Source organism: Chroicocephalus ridibundus, chromosome 21 (genome assembly GCF_963924245.1).
Source record: "Chroicocephalus ridibundus chromosome 21, bChrRid1.1, whole genome shotgun sequence".
Taxonomy (NCBI): domain Eukaryota; kingdom Metazoa; phylum Chordata; class Aves; order Charadriiformes; family Laridae; genus Chroicocephalus; species Chroicocephalus ridibundus.
This window is the reverse complement of record NC_086304.1, coordinates 3,185,386-3,204,317: the sequence shown is the minus strand read 5'-3', so window position 1 is coordinate 3,204,317 and position 18,932 is coordinate 3,185,386. Positions and strand designations below refer to the sequence as shown.

The window sequence follows — 18,932 nt, the reverse complement described above, 5'->3', positions numbered from 1 at the left end:
GTAGAAGAAGGGCAGGTCCCAGTTTTGTCCCGCGCCGGGTGGCTGCGGGATGCTCGGCGCAGGGGAAAGGGCTGGGACGCGTGTGTCCTCTCAGCTCATCCCCCCCTTCTCCTCACAGGACCCCACCAACGGCTACTACAATGTCCGCGCCCACGAGGACCGTCCATCCTCCCGCACCGTCCTCTACGCCGACTACCGCAACCCCGGCCCGGCGCGGTACGACACCCGCCCGCCCTCCCGCCTCTCCCACTCCAGCGGTTACGCTCAGCTCAACACCTACAGCCGCGGCCCCGCGTCCGACTACAATCCCGAAACGGCGCCGGGTCCCGGCCCCCCTCCCGGCACGGCGGGGGGCGAGACGGCGAGTCAACTCTCCTACGAGAACTACGGGGGTCACGCCGCCTTCCCGGCGGGCGCCGGTTATGCCACCTATCGCCTGGGGTACGGTCAGCCCCCCAGCTTGGAGAGGGCACCCTACGACGCCTACGACCCCATGGGCAAGTACGCCAGTGCCACCCGCTTCTCCTACACCTCCCAGCACTCGGACTACGGGCAGCGCTTCCAGCAGCGGATGCAGACGCACGTCTAAGGGAGGGGGGGGGGAGCAAGGCAGCGCCGAAACTGGGGGTGGGGGGGCGGCACAGGCAGCGGGGGTCCCCAGGTACCTCACGACTGTCCCCTGATATTCAGGGGCTCATCCTGACCCTCCTGCCCCGCTTCTCCTCCAGCGGCTGGACTCCGTGTGCCGTGCCACCCCCGCCGCCTCCCGGGGGTTTGACGGCAGCGGGGACGTGCCCCGAGTCTCTTCGAGCTTCCACTCTTCAGTTCATTCTTTTCGGTACCTTCCCGCAGCAGGGAGAGGGCTGGGGGGGCATCTTCCCCCCTCACCCCATCCCCCACCCCGTGTCCCCCCCTCCTCCCCCAATCCCACCCAGCCCCAGTGGGTGCGTGTGGGTCCGCGCGGCTGTCGGGGCCGGCTCTGCAGCCTCCGGATCCCCCCCACAAGCGCCGGGGGGCCGGATCCTTCCCTGATGGGTCCCCAGCACCCCTGAGCAGCACCCAGGAGCAAGGGGCCGTACATGAGCTGCCGCCAGAACCCCCCCCATGCCGTCCAGCCCCCCCACGCAGGGGCGCAGGGGGGTGCCATACGTGTGTATATACGTATATGCAATGCCCGGGTTCTGGTTTTGCCCAAAAACGCCCCTTCCCAGCCCATTCCCGTGCCCTGTGCCTTGATTTTGGGGACAGCTCCCCCCCCTCCCCATCCGTCCCGCTTCCCAACAGCCCCCACGCCAACCCTCGGAGCAGGGGGTGCCCCAGGGGATGGGGACTGGCGAGTTCACAGCAGCAATCCCCCCCCCAGCAGCCCCGTGTCCCCCCCCATACGCACACTGGTACCTACGGGACGGGCTCCCACCCTGCCCTTGTCAGCGGGACCCCAAGCAACACCCGGTGGAACCGTCTCCATCCCACCGCCGGCGTTGGCGATGGGGGGGCTACCTCTTATGAATGTACAGAAAGGTGTAAATAAGGGGGTGTCGGCACCCCCCCAGCCACCAGCGAGCGTTACCGCCCCCTCCCCAGCACGCTCCCACCCCGGCACCCCAAGGTTTGGCGAATGTTTTGAGCCGCGGCAAACCAAACCAGCTGGGAAGCGGGAGCTTGGCCAGTTCCCCCAGTTGCAGGGACTGGGAGGCACTGGGCAGCCGGGGCAATGGGGACCCCCCCGTTTCGCTGCCTGCAGCGATGACGCTCTCCCAGCCACAGAGCTGGGGGGGACGGGGGTCTTGTGGGGGTGAGTTTGGGAGGGAAGGTTTTGGCTTCCCAGTCACATTACTGCCCGAAGCTGTCCCCAAAGTCCCCCAGGATTAGGTACGAAACACGCCCCCCCTCCGGTGCCACGCGCGGCCACCCCATGGGGTGTCCCCCGGGGAGGGGGGTGACAGGCTTTGTCCCCATCCCACCGAGCACCTCGCTCCCAGCCGCCGATGGAGCCAGCCCCCGTGGGGCTGGAGCTGGCCCCGTGGCGAGCAGGTACGATACGGGGGGGTGCTGACAGAGCCATGGAGCCAACGCAGCCCCAGCGGCACGGCCGGGGGGGTCCCCTGCCCCTCGCTTTTCCCCCACTCAACCCACCCCCCCCCCATAAGGTACTGTCAGGACGGGCCAAACCCTGGAAGGTGCTGAGCCCGCGCCCAGCCTGAGCCTCCGACTGCAGGACTGCGTGCCATTTCTTGCAATGGTGCCTGATTTAACCCCCACCCCCTTCCTCCTCACACCCGAATCCCCCCCACCCCCCAGGGACAGCCCTGTTTTGGGGGTGGGGGGCTCCCGCCCCAGGTGCTGCACCCCCACATCGATAGCAATAGCCACCGCGGGCCGTGTCCCTCCCCAGCCACCCCCGGGGGCCCTGAATCAAAGCCGAAGCTTTAAATTAACCCCCCCCAGGGGATGGGGGGGGGAACGGGGCCCCCCCAGGCCACGGGCGAGCCCCCCGGCAGTGGGCAAGTGGGTCCCCTCCTTAGCACAGGCTGTTTTAGACCCCCCTAGAGACACGTATCTGTGATCCCCCACCCTGCCCCAAACCTCCCATTTTTTTATTTTCCATTTTCCTTTTTTTTTTTAAATATTATGTACTATATTTTTAGTCTTAAACACGATATATTATATATATTTAATTTTTTTATATATATATATATAAATATAAATGTTAAAAAAAAAAAAAGGGGGCTGCAGGTCACCTTTGTTCTGCGGGAGCATCGTGACGGGGTGGGGAAGGGGCCGGGGGGACGACAGAGCGGGGGCCGCAAGGTCTGGGGGGGACCCAGCGGTGCACGGCCAGCAGGGTCGGGGACAGGGGTGCTACAGGGACAAGTTCCTTCCCCGTGCCCAGCACAGGGCAGTACTTGGACCTCGGGTGCCAGTTGCGCCGGGCTCCGCCGACCTGTTTCACCGGAGCTTTTAGCCGGAGCTGATGCCAGGAGGGGCAGGGGAGGTCTGCCAGCCCCTCCGCACCCAGCCTGCCTTTATTTTATATATATATATTTGTGGGTTTTTGTTTTTTTTTTCCAGAAACCCCTGCAAACAGGCTCGCTTAACGATTTTGTTTCCCTACAAATGTAGCCTATTACTTGGTGTGTTTCCACGCCTGGTTTATTATGCATGAACCAAGCAATTTGCCTGCTGCTCCCGGGACCCATCTTTAAAACAAAAAAGGTGCTTTGTCATTCTTAATGGCTTTTGCTGGAGCGAGGAGCAGGCGGATGGAAGCACGGATAGACGGATGGATGGACACGGAGGGAGAGAAATTAAGTTTCTTCTCCGTCCATAACCCCTCTAACTCCAACACCACCGTGCGAACCAAGCCAGGCAGCTTCAAAGAGACGGGCTCAGCCCCGAAATCCAAGCCCCAGAGGTGTCTCTACCTCGCTGAAGAGGCAGCTTCCTTTCCCCAGGAAACAAATCTCCCCTCCTCGCCATCCGGCTAATTTATTCCCGAGCTGTATTCTAATTTATTCCCCAGGACGGCGGCAGGCTCACCGCCTCCTCACAGCGGCACAGAAATCTCTCGCCTTGTTCTTCCTCCCGCTTCCCTCGCGAGGCTGCAGCCTTCGGGGGAGCAGGGGGGAGGAATTCGGGGTGGGCTGCGGGATTTTATTTCTATTCCATCCCTGCAGGCCCGTTCTCCCCTCGATGCGACGGAGAGGAGGGCGGCAGGCAGGAGGCAAGCGTCTCTGCCAAAGTTTGCGGTGGTGGGTGAAACCCCTGCCCTCATCCCCACGTTTGTGGGGGAAGAAAAACTCCCCCGTGGACCAACACATACTCACCCTCAGGTCGCAGGATTTTCTCCAAAGTCCATCCCGTGCCAGCAAAACTGCCAACCCGCAGCCTGGAGCTTGTTTACTGGGGGGGTACAGACAGCCGCGATTTCACTCCGAGTCACCCTGACAGCTGCAGCAGGTTAAAAAAGAAGGAAAAAATAATTAAATAAAGATTCCCTCAAGAAAACCGTAATTTGTCTCTCAGAGCCCAGCACCCGATAATAACACGCTGTAACCAAACAGAGATATGATTCCCGTCCCTTCCCTCACCGCCGGCTGTCACGCTGGAATTTAATCTTTCAGCCCTCTGTTACCCAGGCTGGTGATAAAATATAATTTGATTTTGCTCCTAATAAATCACGAGCTCTTGGAAGGAAAAAAAGACAGAGGGAGGGTTCAGGTTCCCTGAATTTGTCTGCACGGCAGAAGGATGGAAAAGTGGGTTAACCCAGCACCCCAGCACCGTGCTCGGCATCAGCAGCCGCCCCCAGTGCTGGCAGACGCAGGAAGCAGCGAGGCAAAGCAGCAGTTACAGGCAGGTGCTGCCGACAGGCCTCAGTTTCCCCAAGTTCCCAGGGCTCCCGCAGGGCCGCAGCGGGAACAAACCACGAGGGCAGTGACTGTGGGACAGTCTGACACAGCAACCGCCCCTCCAGCTGCAGCCCGGCAGGGCCTACCCTGGGTAGGGTGGCTGCTTTGAGCAGAGAGAGGGACCAAGGGGGTGAGATTCCCCCCTCAGCCCCAGGCCTCAGTCCTCAAAGGGCTCAGAAGCCGGCCTAAGCGCCAGGCCTCGGCTCTCACAGGTCTCAGTGCCAGTCCTGGGCCTCAAAGGGCTCAGGAGCCAGCCTCAGCATCAGACCTCGGCCCTCACAGACCCCAGCACCAGGCCTCGGCCCTCACAGACCCCAGCACCAGGCCTCGGCCCTCACAGACCCCAGCACCAGGCCTCGGCCCGCACAGGCCTCGGGAGCCAGGCTCCGCACCAGGCCTCTGCCCTCACAGACCTCGGGAGCCAGGCTCCGCACCAGGCCTCTGCCCTCACGGGCCTCGGGAGCCAGGCTCCGCACCAGGCCTCTGCCCTCACGGGCCTCGCGACCAGGCTCAGCATTGGGCCTCTGCCCGCACAGCCCTCAGCTGCAGGCCTGGGCCCTCACACGCTTCAACGCTCACAGAGCTCCGCCTCGCCCCTTCAGGGCAACCGCCCTGTCTCACCTGGGAGGGGCGGGGCGGGGCGGGGCGGGGCGGGGCGGGGCGGGGCGGGGCGGGGCGGGGCGGGGCGGGGCGGGGCGGGGCGGGGCGGGGCGGGGCGGGGCCTCGCCGCACAGCACACACCCTCCCTCCCACACCCGGCCCGCCCGGGCACTGCGAGCCCCTCCCCGCCGCGGGGCCATTTATAACCTCGGCAAATCCCGCGAGACTTGGGGGGTGGTACCGTAGTCGTGTGAGAACGAGGCGCGGGGCGGGGCTTGCGCCAGCGCTGCGCCCACGGTACGTCATCACTGGGCGCTCGCTTCGCCCTCTTCCTACGTCATCACTGCGCGCCCGGCTCCAGGGGGGTGCGGGGTCGCCGGCGGGGGGAACCGAGAGGGCCCCGGGAAGGGCCGGGGGGAGCTCGGCGGCGGGGGGGGGGGGGGGGCGATGGTCTTGGTAGGGCCTGAAGGGAACGGGGCTGGGGGGGGTGAGAGGGCTGGAGGGTCCGGGGGGAATGGGGGGGGCTTGGGCCTGGGCCCCTTCGTGGAGCAGGTCATGGAGCCGTGGAATGGTTCGGGTGGGAAGGGACCTTAAGGACCATCCCGTCCCCCCTGCCCTGGGCAGGGACACCTCCCACCAGCCCACGTTGCCCCAAGCCCCGTCCAACCTGGCCTTGAACCCCTCCAGGGATGGGGCAGCCACAGCTTCTCTGGGCAACCTGCGCCAGGGGCTCACCCCCCTCACAGCCAAGAATTCCTTCCCAATATCCCATCTAAATCTCCCCTCCTTCAGTGTGAAACCCTTCCCCCTCGTCCCGTGGCTCCCCTCCCTGCTCCGGAGTCCCTCCCCAGCTTTCCTGGAGCTCCTTGAGGGCCTGGAAGGGGCTCCAAGGTCTCCCCGGAGCCTTCTCTTCTCCAGGCTGACCAGCCCGGCTGGAGCTCTGTGGGTGCGGTGCTCAGGGCCACGCTTTAGTGGTGGCCTTTGTAGCATCATGGAACAGTCTGGGTTGGGAGAGACCTTTCAGATCATCGAGTCCAACCATTAACCCAGCCCTGCCCAAACCCCCACAACCCCACGGCCCTCAGCACCGCGTCTGCCCGGCTTTTAAATCCCTCCAGGGATGGTGACCCGCCGCCCTCCCATGGGCAGCCCATTCCGATGGTTGACAACCCTTTCAGCAAAGAAATATTTCCTAAAAATCGATCCTAAACCTCCCCGGCACATGGGTTAACCGTTGGATTTGATCTTAAAGCTCTTTTCCAAACAATTCTATGATTTTAGGGCTGGAGGGGTCAGGGCTGGCATCTGACCCCGAGCTCAGGGGCTCTGGAGGGGCCAGGGCTGGGGGGACCCAAGGCTGGGGGACACTGGGGACCCTGGTGGGGGTCCGCCACCCCCATAACCCTGTTCTGCTCCTTGGCTGGGGGGCGGCGGCCAGAGCTGGGTCCCTCCATCCGCAGCCTCACCCACACGCAGGTCCCTGGGGGGACTGAACGCCGACACGCCGTCCCCGAGCAGCACGGGGGGTTCATCCCGGAGCGGGGACAGGACGACACGGCCGAGCCCGGAGCGGGGACAGGAGGGGACGGGATGGGTTTGCCGAGCACTTCAGGGCTCTCCCGGGGAAGACGCCGCTCGCAAAGTGCTAAATAGTGTTACTGCCGGCCCGGCCCCGGGAGGGAGCGCGCCGTAAGAGTGAAATCTCTATCCCAGACTGTCGGTGATGAATAATAAAACGCTGCGTTTCTCTTCTCAGCCCCCTCCGGCGGCCGTTTCTGGAGCGCTGGCCTAGTTCGCAGCACGGCGCTTTGGCGGGGGCTGGGGGGGGACACACACCGAGTGCCAGCGGGAGCCGCTCGCGGCAGCCTGGCGTGCTTCGGCCGCGGCGAAGGGGCTTCGCTCTCCCGAGTTCGGCTGCCCCTGCCCCTCGCAGCGCGGCGAAACCGGGACCCAGCCCCAGCGCTGGCAGGTTCCGCTCCGGCCGTGGCTGCGGGGGGCACGGGCACCCCCCCGTTTATGTTACCTCCTGGTTTTAAATGGGTGGGTTTTGGTCACCAGCGTGTGCTGGAGGGAAAGGGGGGCTGGCATCGGCTTGCCACGGGGGTCAGTGCCTCCTCCAGCGCTGGCCTGGCCCTTCGTCTCGTGCGATGGCAGCGCTGGGGGTGAGCCCCAGGCGTGGGGGGTGAGATGCCACCCACGGCACCCACCAGATCCCCGCAAAAATACCCTGTTTTCTGTCTGCGGCGGGTGACAAGCAGCCGGGACTGTCAGGGAGTCCTTTCCTGAGGCCACACTTCCCTCTGCTGGAAGGCCAGGTGGGCGCATCCTTCTCCAGCCAGGAGATCTCTGGAGTTACTGGGAGCAGAGAAACCCCCCCCCAGCCTCGGGTTGTCACCTGCAGGGAGAGAAACCGGGTGGGGATAACACGCAGCGGTGCCTCGGCCACCCGTTCTCGGGAGCTGAAGCGAGGGGCGCAGCCTGGCGGGGCGTCACTCCTGCTCCTCGCCCCCCTCCGCCGAGCCGAGCCAAGGGGCAACTTGGCCGGCGACTCATTGTGCCCTCCTTGTCACCCTGAGCTGGCTGCCGCGGGGCCGGCAGCGCAGGAGGTGAAGGAAGGGCTTTGCCGAGGTGTGAAATCGCGGCCGGGGGGGGGGAAGTGGTGTCGGTGCGATATTGCAAACGCGGACCCCCCACCCCCACTTTGTGCTTTCGGTTGCTGCAGGGCGAGAAGGCAGCGGAGGGTCAAGGATGGGCCGGTGCCGCGGCGGCCTTTTCGGGGTTGCCTTGCTGGCCACGACCATCGGCTTTGCAGGTGGGTGGAGGGCGAGGGAGGGGGTGTCTGCAAAACAGACGGGGAGGGAGGGCTGGGGTCAGCCAGAGCATCCCGCCATGCCAGCCAGACCCCCCCCAGCGGGGGCGTTTTGGGGTCCCCCATCTCTCTGTGTCTTTAGCCCCGGGGGGAAGGAAGGGGGAAATCGGGCTCCTGGCACCTGCCTTCGCTTTTTTTCTGCACCCTGTTTTTCCTGATGCACCCATTTTTTTCTGATGTTCAAATTACCCCAAGCCCGGGCGCAGCCCCGGCAGGTGAACGGCGTCCTGGGGGGGTCCGTGCTGCTCTCCCCGCTTCTGCCCCCCAACAAGACGGTGAAGGAGATCGAGTGGAGCTTTTCAGCCGGCGCCGGTGCCACCGTTGTGGTGGCAGGGTTCGGCCCCGGAGGCTTCGAGCGCCCCGACCCCAAGGACCAGTTCAAGGAGCGGCTGGAGATGTTCAACGCGACGGCGCTGAAGATCAGGGCCCTGGAGAGGGGCGACAGCGGGGTCTACGGGGCTCGGATTAAACTGCACCCGGCGCTGGTGGAGGATCAGTCCTTCAACCTCTCCATCTACGGTGAGCGGCTGCAAAGCAGGGAGGGATGGAGACCATAGGAATTATTTATTTTCAGGACGTGGCCCCTCCGTTGGCGCAGCTGGGATGTTCCCAGCCCTGGGGACTGATTCGCCCCTCTGTCCCCCGCCCTCCGCGTCTGCAAAGTGACGATTTGCTGTCACCTCGAGCTGAGTTCTCAGCAAGGCGTGTGGTTTTCCTGGCCACGAACAAGCGCGGTGCCTGCCCTCCTGCCTGCCCGGGGCTCAGCGTCGGCCGCTGACCAGGGCCCTGCTCTCCCCCCGCACAGCAGGTAGCCACTCGCTGCTCCTCGCTTGCCAAACGGTGGCTGCCGGGCCCAGGCGGGTGAGCACGTTGGCAGCTCCAGCTCTGAGCTCCCCATGCCATTTCCCGACCTCCCGGCTCTGGCACGCTGCGGCCGTGCCGGGCTTGAGCTAATCGGCTCTGGCAGCCGGCCACGGCAACGGGGCGTGTGGCCGGTCCCCGCGGCCACGCTGCTTCTTGGGCCGCATCCCGGCTGCTCCCAGCCTTTCGGTTGCCCCCGCGACGGGAGGGCAGGGGGGAGGATCCGCTTTTACCCGTGTGTGTAATCCCTTCCCGTCGCAGAGCCGCTGCCGGAGCCCGGAATCCGGAGCTGGCTGCTTTCGAAGAGCCCCGCGTGGTGCCACCTCCTGCTGGAGTGCCACCTACCCAGCGGGACGGGGGGCACTGTCGCCTGGATGAGAGGCTGGGGGGAGCCGGGGGGTGTCAGGGTGCGTGCCCTCTGCGGCGGGGTGCTCCAGGTTGGGGTGCAGCCCGGCTCCCCCAACACCACCCTCACCTGCAGGGCCTGGCGTGCCCTGGAGGAGCGGAGACGATCCATCCACCTGGCCAGCGTCTGCTGGAACGGAGGCAAGAGCGGCGTGGAGGGGTCGGAGGGAAGGGCGACGGGCTTTTGGGGGGTCTCCTGGTATCTCCAGGTACCCCCGAGCTCCCTCCTGCCCCCCAAAAGGGCTGTTTTGGCAGTCGGGCATCACCTCACTGCTGTCCTTTCCCCTGCGCAGGGGATGGCGTCAGGCCCGGCCGCTGGACCGTGGTGGCTGCAGGGATGCTGCTGGCAGCCTACGCCGCCAGGCTGGAGTTTCCCAAAGTCCCTCCGTGGCACCGTCCCCAATGAAGAAGGATGCGGTGACAGCTCAGACCTCCGTGCCCGCCTTCGCCGACGCTCTCTGCTTCACTCTGGCGCTGCCCGGCTGCTCCCTGTGCCGTGGGGACATCCCTGTCTGTCACATGCCAAGAACTTCTCCCAGCCGCAGGGAGCAGCTCCGGCAGCAGCGCGTGCCAACGGGAATGGCGACCTTAGGACCGATCCCGTGTCCTTGTCCTGGGTCCCACCCCGAACATCCCGGCAGAGGATGGAGCTGGCAGCATTTTCCGGCGCAATGGTGGGGGAGTGATGGACCCAAAGGTTCCCAAAGTTCGGTGCTTCCCAATGTCTGGAGCCGGCACCCCACGCCTTCGGGCAAGCCCCGGCGAGGTGCTGCCATCTCCCCGTCCCGCAGGGACCACGGGGGATGTCTGACATGGTGACGCTTCACCTCGCCGGGGACATCCCCGCCTGCAAAACCCCTCAGCGCCGGCTCGTGGGCAGGAGGGTTCAGCAGAAGGAAACCCCCGCCTCGCGCAAGGGCTGGTGTCACCCCCGGCCAGCGCCTGCCGCAGAGCCCCGTCGCCGGATGGATGGTCTTCGTGCCACCCAGCCACGTTGTTCCTCAGCTCTCAGACCAGCCAGTTTTCCCCGTTTCAACTCAGCAACTTTCATTTCCCCTCTGCCTTCCAGAGGTGTGGGAGGAACTGGCGGAGCGGGCGGCGCATCCAGCCCCTGCTCGGCTGCCCGCTCCGCTCGGGGAGACCCCGGCGGGCAATTTTGGGGCGTTCACTTGTCACAAACATCCCGTGTCCCTTCCCCAGGCCGCCCTCAGTTTCCCCAGCACTTTGAGGATCCTCGTTTGAATGCGCCCCGTGAGAAGGGCCGGAGTGAATTGTCCCCGGGGTGCAGGTTACTCATTTCGCTCAGAGGCAGGGGGCGGCCAACGCTGTCGCCCCCGCTCCGTCCCGCTGCAGGGAGAGCAGCCCCGCTGCGGGGGCTGCTTCCCCCCTCCCTGTTTTCCACTTCGACATGCTGGAGCTTTTAAATAAAAAATAAGCTTTCTGCGCCGCTAATGGAAAGCGCTTCCTCCCAGCCACAGCCCCCGCAGCAGCTCAGGGCTCCTAAATCTTGGCTGGGAGGGCTCGCGGGGGGGAGCAGGGGGGCAGTTTTCTGCAGCCCCCCCAAAGGGGGAGAGGTGGGGGGGGAGCCCGTGGGGATGGTTTGGCAGGTCCACGATTGCGTTGGCATCACCACCGCACCCTTGCCAGGGCATCCCATTCCGCAGGTGCATCCCCCGTGATTCAGCCAAGATCTCGCAGCCCCATGGGACATCCCTTCCCCTGCTGCTTTCGGCACCCAAGGGTGCTCAGGCACCCTCATACCCCCGTCCCCGGGAGCGGAGCTGGGGGTGGTCCCCCGACCCGGCTCTGGGATGCTCCTGCTGCCTGGCTTTTCCCAGTTAAGGGCTCTGGACATTGGGAAACCCCCGTTTCAACGAGCCCCCAGGGCCAGCGGGACACCCAGCACGGGCATCGCCGCCGTTAATCCGGGCACTGACGCGGGACGCGCGGGGTCGGGGGTTACCCGTCAGCCCCCACCACGCTCCCTCCGCATCCCCGCCGGCGTGGGTCCTGCACGCTTCCCTAATCATTTCTGGCGAGCTAATTAATAAGCTCGCTGCGCCCCGCGATGCAGGGCTTCCTACGGGTTGCGGCGAGAGGCGGCTTTGCTCCTCCCCGTCTCTCCTGCCGCTGACTCTGCCCACTGAGCCGCACGAAGAGCCGAGGAGGAGAAATGGAGGGGGAATTGGCCAGGAGCAAAGCCCGGCTGCCCTCGCTGCTGCTGGCGCTGCTGGGCCTTGGGCCAGGTGAGTGCGTGGGTGGCCGCCACCCAGCCGCCGTCCCGCGGGTGGCAGGGGGCTGGCGGTGGGGTGGGCTGCGGGCAGGGATGCCGACCCCATCCCGCCTTCTCCCTGCCCGCTGGGGGCTCATCCCGACCCGCCCCGATGCCTCCCCCCCCACCGCCATCCTCCAGCCCTCCGTGCTCCCCGGATGGTTTTGGGCAACGCTGGTTTCAAGCGGTCCAGCCTTAACGAGAGGTTTTGTAACGAGGCGGTGGCCGAGCAACCGCAGATGCCACCCCCCCGCTTCCACCGGCTCCATCCCCCTGTGAGGGTCCCCTCGCCCCCAACGTGTCGCCCCAAGGAGCCCTTTAACCCCCCGGGGCCGTGGCGGATGCGGCTGCAAAGCGGCTCCTTACGTAAAGCGGGAGCGAGGAATCCCCTTAATTCCCAGCCCGCTAATCCGCACGTTCAATAATTCCCATAAAACCTCCCAATTCCTACAGAAAGCATCTTATAGTACAGGCAGATTAGCCAGGGAGGGGGGACGGGGGGGGACGGGGTACCTTCCTAACGATTAATTAGCTTCACGAGCACGACAGGCTGTCACCGGGCGGTGATGGCACAAGGTGCCAGCCCTGCCAGCGCTGATGACAAATCTCTGACCCAGCTAGACGGAAAATAGGCTGTTAACGACGCTTCGGAGTTTTCCAGCTGCTTTCTTTGATCAAAATTATTTGATATCAGAGCGGAGCGCGGCGGCGGTGGGGGGGCGGGGGTGGGGCAGTGGTGGGAAAGAGCAAAACCCGGACTAAAATCAGCCCCAGAGACCCCCCCAGTCGGGTGAATCCAGGTGCCGAATGCGAGAGGATGCATTGGGCATCGACGCCTTTACCCCCTTCCTCACCCACCGGATCCTGCCGGGGGATGGGGGGGGTGTCAAGGCGGTGGGTTCCCCAAATCCTGGGGTAAACAGGATGAGCCGGGAGGATGCCGGGGGCGGGTAGGGGGGGGTGAGGCGACGGCCAGGCTCGGCAGAGGCCTGGCACCGGCCGCCTTTTCCCAGCCGTCATTTCCTCCGGCCGCTCATACAATAGCGCGGGGGCGGCCGGTGGGGACCCCCCCCACACACACACTTCCCCTGGAGAGCCGCGGATGTGCCAGGGGAGGGTGGAAAATGCCGGGAGGGGTGCAGGGAGGATGCCCGTGTCGCTGCCCGTCCTGCTGCCTCTTCTCCTGCCTCTTCTCCTGCCTGCGGGGTGCCCTGGGCCAGCAGCCCCTGGTTTCACCGCAGTGGGCATTGTCCCGCCAGGGAGGGACAGCCCATGGATGGCGGGACAGAGGGACAGAGGGACAGAGGGACAGAGGGACAGCACACGTGCACCTCCAGCCTTCCCACGGCCGACGCATCTGCCCAAGCTCCTCCATAAGAATCCCGATGAGCTTCCCCCAGGCATCCCCCCCCGCCCAGCTCCTTTCTCCTGCTCAGGGTGGTGGCTGTCCCCTACTGTCCCCCTCGGCGCCTGGGGACCCCCAGCTTCCCCATCAGCACCCCACTGATCCGCCCCCCCCTGACGTCCCCCACATGGGCTCAGCATCCTCCCTCCGGAGCCATGCAGCGACGGTGCCCGCGGCCGGGGCAGCATCAGGCGGGGCCCCAAAAACTTCACAAATTGCCCCAGAAAAGAGTCCGAAATTTGGTCAGGGTTAAGATTTCGGCCGGAAGAACGGGAATCGCGGCCGGGGATAAGCAGGATCAGAGCAACAAAAGCTCCGGCGACGCGGAGCGCGTCTTATACAGCGAAGCAAAGAGGCAGCTTGTAACGCGGGGCTGCGGGAGGGGTTTATACGAAGTAAACACTGGGATGGCTGCGTTTAATCTGCTTTAATATACTGGCACATCTGCTTCTGCCTCCCGCGGGCCTGGGGGGGGCGGCGGTGGGGGGCACCCAGGCCATGCGGGACCCCTCACCGTGGCGGGGACCCAGCCGGGATGAGGACAAAGCCGCTCGCCCCGACCTTGCCGTCCCCAGGGCTGAGCATCCCGGTCCCCGCGTGGGCCGAGGAGCGGGAGAAGGGGGGGCTGTTCTCCCCACGGCAGAGGGGACGTGGGGGGCCGCGGGGGCCGGCAGAGGAGACAGCTTGTAGGTAGGCGGGAGCTGCCAGGAGCGAGGGAGGTGGTGCCGAGCAGCTCCTGGCATGATTTTGCAGAGAGCTGGTGATGCTGCCGAAAAAAACCCACCCAAGCCGTGGTGGAGGCTCAGGCGAAGGGGCCAAAACTCGCCCGGGATGGAGGCAACAAACTCCATCCCGCCGGGAATCGCTCTGGTCCTGCACCCCCCGGGTGGCTCTGTCCCTCCCGGATGCAGCGGCCCCCCACCACGCAGGGACCCCCCGGCCGTCCCCTTAACCCTTGTCGATCTTTCGTAGGCATCTTGGCCGAGGGGCGGTTTAAGGCGGACAATGAGGTTTTGGAGCTGCTGGCTGGGAATTCCTCCCAGAGCCTCTTGGAACGTTGTACTGGTGAGAGCCCGGCCGCAGCCCCGGGGTCGGCAGCGTTCAGATGGGGCCGTTCCATCTGAACCAGTAGATGCTTTATATTTTTCCTGTGGCAACCAGTTTCCAAGCCCGGCATCCTTCCTTCCCTGCCGGAGCAGGAGGTGGCTCCGGCAGGACAGCGGGTCATCCTGGGGGGGACATCCCTGTCCCCAGCCCGGAGAGGAACCGGCCAGCGGAGGGGAGACCAGGCGGCTGCATCAGGGCAGGAAGATGCTGCTTCTTCCCCCCTCTCCCCAAAAAGGGACTCATCCCTGAGGGTCCTTCCGTCCCCAACTTGTCCCTGCTGTCCCTGTCTTGTCCCCGCTGTCCCTGTCTTGTCCCCAGACGCCCAGTGACTTTCAGCTTTGTCCACAGAGCTCCTCTTCGGCCAAGCCCGGGCGCAGCCCCGGCAGGTGAACGGCGTCCTGGGGGGGTCCGTGCTGCTCTCCCCACTTCTGCCCCCCAACAAGACGGTGAAGGAGATCGAGTGGAGCTTTTCAGCCGGCGCCGGTGCCACCATTCAAGTGGCAGAGTTCGGCCCCGGCGGCTTCGAGCGCCCCGACCCCAAGGACCAGTTCAAGGAGCGGCTGGAGATGTTCAACGCGACGGCGCTGAAGATCAGGGCCCTGGAGAGGGGCGACAGCGGGGTCTACGGGGCTCGGATTAAACTGCACCCGGCGCTGGTGGAGGATCAGTCCTTCAACCTCTCCGTCTACGGTGAGCGGCTGCGCGCTGGGGCCAGAAATAGAAAACCCTGAATGTGAGCACTAACCCCTTTTACAGGTGGGGAAACTGAGGCACGGAGCAATGATGGAGTTTGCCAGGGTAAATTGAAAGCCCTGAGTACAGGCACTAACCCCTTCTACAGGTGGGGAAACTGAGGCACAGAGCAATGATGGAGTTTGCCGGGGTAAATCAAAAGCCCTGAGTACGGGTACTAACCCCTTTTACAGGTGGGGAAACTGAGGCAGGGAGCACTGATGGGTTTCCCAGGGTTAGGTGAAAGCCCAACCTTTGTGCCCCAGTGCTTGCAGCCCCTCAAGCTCTGTAAAAGGCCAAATCCTGTCACCCCAGGGCTCCCTGGGCTGGCCATGCCGGGCCTTGCTGGGGACCAGCGTGACAGTGGGGACGAGCGGGGTGGAGAAAAATCTGCCACCCCATGGTGACCCGTCCCTGCCATGGGTCGCAGAGTCGGTGCCGAGCCCCCGGACCCGCAGCCAGCTCCTGGCCAGCACCCTGGAGTGGTGCAACCTGACGCTGCAGTGCCAGGGCACCGGCAAAGGCGCCGTCAACGTCACCTGGAAGAGGGACAACATCATCCGGGACCTGACCTCCGACCGCCACCAGCTCTCCCCGGACGGCACCACCTTACGGGTGGCCCTGCCACCCACCGCCGCCAACGTCACCTACGCCTGCACCGTCAGCAACCCCGCCGACCAAAAGGTCGTCCTCTTTGACCTGCAAGCCATCTGCCAAAGCGGAGGTGAGACCCTCGCACCCGGGAGGGGGGCTCGGGGGTCCCACACCTCCTGGGGTGGGTGGGCTCAGCCCTTGGCGGGGGGGTTGGCACCCCTCAGTTGCCTCTCTCTGCTCCCCCCCAGGGGGACAGACGTCCTTCTCCAAGTCGGGGTACATCGTCCTGACCCTCATCCTGCTGGCGGTGAGCCTGGGGGGAGCCTTCTGGTGCTGGCGGATGAATAGCGAGAAGGCGGCAGACCCAGGCAAGTGAAGCCCCTGCCCCCGGCATTCCGAGAGCCGGCACGGCTTTGGGGGGGCTGAGGGTGTTCCCCAGCCCCCCGTGATGTCCTGGTCCCCTGCAGCTGCCACCCCCACGGTCCCTGCCGAGGAGAGCCCCTCCGACCCCCAGTACACCGAGATCGTGCACCGGAGCCCCCCGGAAGGTAATGACCAGGTGAGGCCCCCGGGGGGGGGCTGGGGGCTGCTACCCGGGGAGGGCTGTGCCGGGGGGTCACAGTCCAACTGGGGGCGCAGCCACTCTGGGGGTCCTCAGCCATACCAGGGCGCCCCACCACACCGGGGTCACAGCCGTGTCGGGGGCTGGGACACATGGGAGTCCTGGCCACACTGGGGGTCCAGCCACGCCAGGGGTCCCGGTAACACTGGGGGTCCCAACCACAGCCCAAACTGGGGGTCCTGGCCACACTGGGGTCACAGCCACACTGAGGTCCCAACAATACTAGGGGTCCTGGCCATGCTGGAGGGTTCAGGCCAAACTGGGGGTCCCAGCCATGCTGGGGTCATGGCATCACGGGGGTCCCAGCCACGCTGGGGGTCCCAGCCACACGGGAGTCATGGCCAGACGGGGGGGTCTCAGCCAAACTGGGGGTCCCAGCAACCCCAGGGGTCCCAGCTACACTGAGGTCATGGCATCACGGGGGTCCCAGCCGCATCAAGGTCCCAGCCACACTGGAGTCACGGCCATACTGGAGAGTCTCAGCCAAACTGGGGGTCCCAGCAACCCCAGGGGTCCCAGCCACAGCGGGGTCCTGGCCCCAGGGGACACCCAGACACCCATGGGTGCACGGCTCTGCTGGGGCAGAGCATCCCGCAGGGGCTCCCTGGGGCCAGTGGGTCCCTCACCATCCCCCCTCCTCGTTCCCCCAAATTCCTGCTGCAGGGCCTGGGTCACCCCGAAAATAGCCAGGAGCAGAGCTCGCCGCAGAAAGCACCAGTCACCACCGTCTACGAGCAGATCCGCCGGGCGCCAGAGGACACGGCCGAGGAGGTGACATAGACCCTCAGGTGCGGCGGGGGCTGCCCCCAAAAGGGGACCAGGGACAGGGGGCGTCTGCATGTGGGGATCCCCCCCCAGCTGAAGGGTTCCTCTCTCCCCTAGGCACCCGCAGAGCCGCAGCATCGGGATTTTCCGGAAGGGCTGTAAAGTGCGTTGTGTGCCAAATCCGAACCCTCCAGCCCCTGTTTTGGCTCCGGGGATGGGAGGCCCCATCTCGGGGTGACAGCCGGACGGACGCTTCCCCCCCCTCTCCCCCTGACACCTCCAGTTTCTCTCCAACCTCCTTGTCTGACGCCCTCCGAGACTTTCTGGGGAGCGGGATCTCGGACCGAGGCAGAGACCAGCGGCGGCGAAGCTGGGGGATCTTCCGTGGTCCCCGGATGCCCCGGGATGCTCTGGGATGGGGGGGGGATGACACCGGGGTTCACCTCCCGCATGCCACCACTGCCAGGCTCGGCCAGGGCTGGGGACACTGGGGAGGGCACAGGGACACATTCTGGTGCTGGTTGGGCCGTGCCGCTCTGGCACAGCACTGTGGGTCCAGGATGAGACCCCTGGGGGGACACTGACCCCCCCCATCCTTCCCCAGCCCCCTCCCAGCCTCCAGCTCCTCGCGGGGACCTTCTGTGCGGTCCCACCCGCTTCACCACTGCCACAGAGACACGGGGGGGGGGAGACACCCCAGCATGTCCCCCCCAGCCCCGTCCCATGCGGCTCCATTGGAGGGGACCCGGGTGGCATCTCCGGGGCCAAAGAGGGATGCAGAAGGGACCGTCGCCCGTGCAGATCCACCAAGGAGCACCCCCGTTTCCCCCCCATCCCCCACACCGCCATAGCCGTTGCCCGTGCAGCTTGTGCACCGTCGCGACGGAGGGGGTGTCACTGCCTGTGTGTCCAGCACCTACTGTCACGGGGCCCCTCGCTCAGCCGGACCTCCCGCCGCTGTACAAACAGCAAATAAATGTTGGTGAGATCACAGGGGAGAGCTGGCAGGGGGGTGGGCACACGTGGGCACGCGTGTGCATACACGTGCATACATGCGTGTACATGCCTGTTGCTCTCTGTGCAGCCAGTCATGGACCCGTTGCACTAAAAGCATCCCCGGGGCCGCGCAAACTGCCCAGGTTGGGGGCTGCACCCCGAGAAACCCCAGCCTGCCCCCCCTGCCATGCACGGAGGGGGATGCAGTCACCTCTCGCTTCCCTTGTCGGAACAGCAGCCGCGGCGTGACCTCCGTTCATGGTCTGTGAAATGCCTGGGACCAGCCCAAACCCCACATTCCCCGCCTCCGAAACCCGGGGGGTTCCCGCAGCCCAACTCTCCGTCGCAGCCAGGACACGGCAGGAGAGCCCGGGGGTGCCAACAGCGCTGTCCCCAGAGACCTGCTTCTCTTTTATATGTCTCCTCCCACCGCGGTGGGGGTTCTGCTTCAGCGAGAGCTTCTCAAGCGAAGCCTTTGCTGCTGGCAGGGAGGAACCGGCCAGGCCCCAGTGGGAAACGCAGCCTCGGGGCAGGGGATGGGACAGCCCGAGTGCAGGGGACGGGACATCCCAGATGTGGTGGATGGGATATCCTGGTTGTGGGGGACAGGGCATCTGGGTACAGGGGACAGGACATCCCAGGTGCAGGGCACAGAAGGACATTCTGGGTGCAGGGGCCAAGAAATGCCACGTGCAGGGGACAGGGCATCCCGGGCACAGGAGGACATCCCACGTGTGGTGGACAGGACATCTCGAGCACAGGGGACAGGACGTCCCGGCTGTGTGTGGGGAATAGGACAACCCGGGCACAGGGGACAGGACATCTGAGGTGCAGGGGACAGGAGCATCCCCAGTGCTGGGGACGAGACATCCCAGGCTCAGGGGACAGGAGCATCTGGGCGCAGGGGACAGGAGCATCCCAGGCACAGGGGACAGGACGTCCCAGATGCAGGGGACAGGACATCCCAGGCACAGGGGACAGGACGTCCCAGATGCAGGGGACAGGAGCATCCCAGGCACGGGGGACAGGAGCATCCCAGGCACGGGGGACAGGACATCCTTGTGCTGGGAGCCCATCCTGGGTGCCTACCCCAGGGAGCGTGAGGACAAGCCATGGCTTCCCCTCCTGGCACCTTGGCTGTGGGAGCAATCCCTGGACATTGGCAATTTTTCCGCCCAGCCCTGGAAACAGCGTTATATCTATTTAAAGCAAGGTTTGTGTTCCGACCTGGTCAAATTAAGTTTAATTACCGACCTGCTCAGGCTGTTGGCGCGACGTCCGAAGCTGCAGCG

At 65.1% G+C, this 18,932-nt stretch overlaps 3 protein-coding genes across 6 annotated transcripts in view; all 3 read left to right on the top strand.

The window, feature by feature from the left end:
• Positions 1-2,653, top strand: part of KIRREL1 (kirre like nephrin family adhesion molecule 1) — a 30,786-nt gene extending 28,133 nt beyond the window's left edge. For all 3 annotated transcript variants that reach the window (XM_063357292.1, XM_063357291.1, XM_063357289.1), the window contains one exon: positions 119-2,653. In XM_063357292.1, coding sequence (XP_063213362.1) covers positions 119-589 — 471 coding nt within the window. In that variant the 3' untranslated portion in view covers positions 590-2,653. The remainder of the gene's footprint in view (positions 1-118) is intronic.
• A 5,086-nt stretch (positions 2,654-7,739) lies between these two features.
• Positions 7,740-10,438, top strand: LOC134525965 (uncharacterized). The gene is made up of 4 exons (XM_063357303.1): positions 7,740-7,824; positions 8,077-8,400; positions 9,224-9,288; positions 9,441-10,438. The coding sequence occupies exons 1-4, from the start codon at positions 7,761-7,763 to the stop codon at positions 9,831-9,833; spliced, it is 846 nt and encodes a 281-aa protein (XP_063213373.1). The 5' UTR covers positions 7,740-7,760; the 3' UTR covers positions 9,834-10,438.
• A 673-nt stretch (positions 10,439-11,111) lies between these two features.
• Positions 11,112-17,635, top strand: LOC134525964 (SLAM family member 5-like). 2 transcript variants are annotated; one of them, XR_010073870.1, is made up of 7 exons: positions 11,112-11,393; positions 14,280-14,621; positions 15,094-15,387; positions 15,506-15,625; positions 15,725-15,805; positions 16,543-16,667; positions 16,762-17,635. XR_010073870.1 is itself a non-coding variant. In XM_063357301.1 (7 exons), exons 1-6 carry the CDS (start codon positions 11,321-11,323, stop codon positions 16,657-16,659), a joined length of 1,038 nt encoding a protein of 345 aa, XP_063213371.1. In that variant the 5' UTR covers positions 11,112-11,320; the 3' UTR covers positions 16,660-16,667; positions 16,762-17,635. The 2 variants fall into 2 exon arrangements, 1 of the variants encoding a protein (XP_063213371.1); XM_063357301.1 differs by having other exon boundaries at positions 15,725-15,816.
• Positions 17,636-18,932: the final 1,297 nt, after the last annotated feature.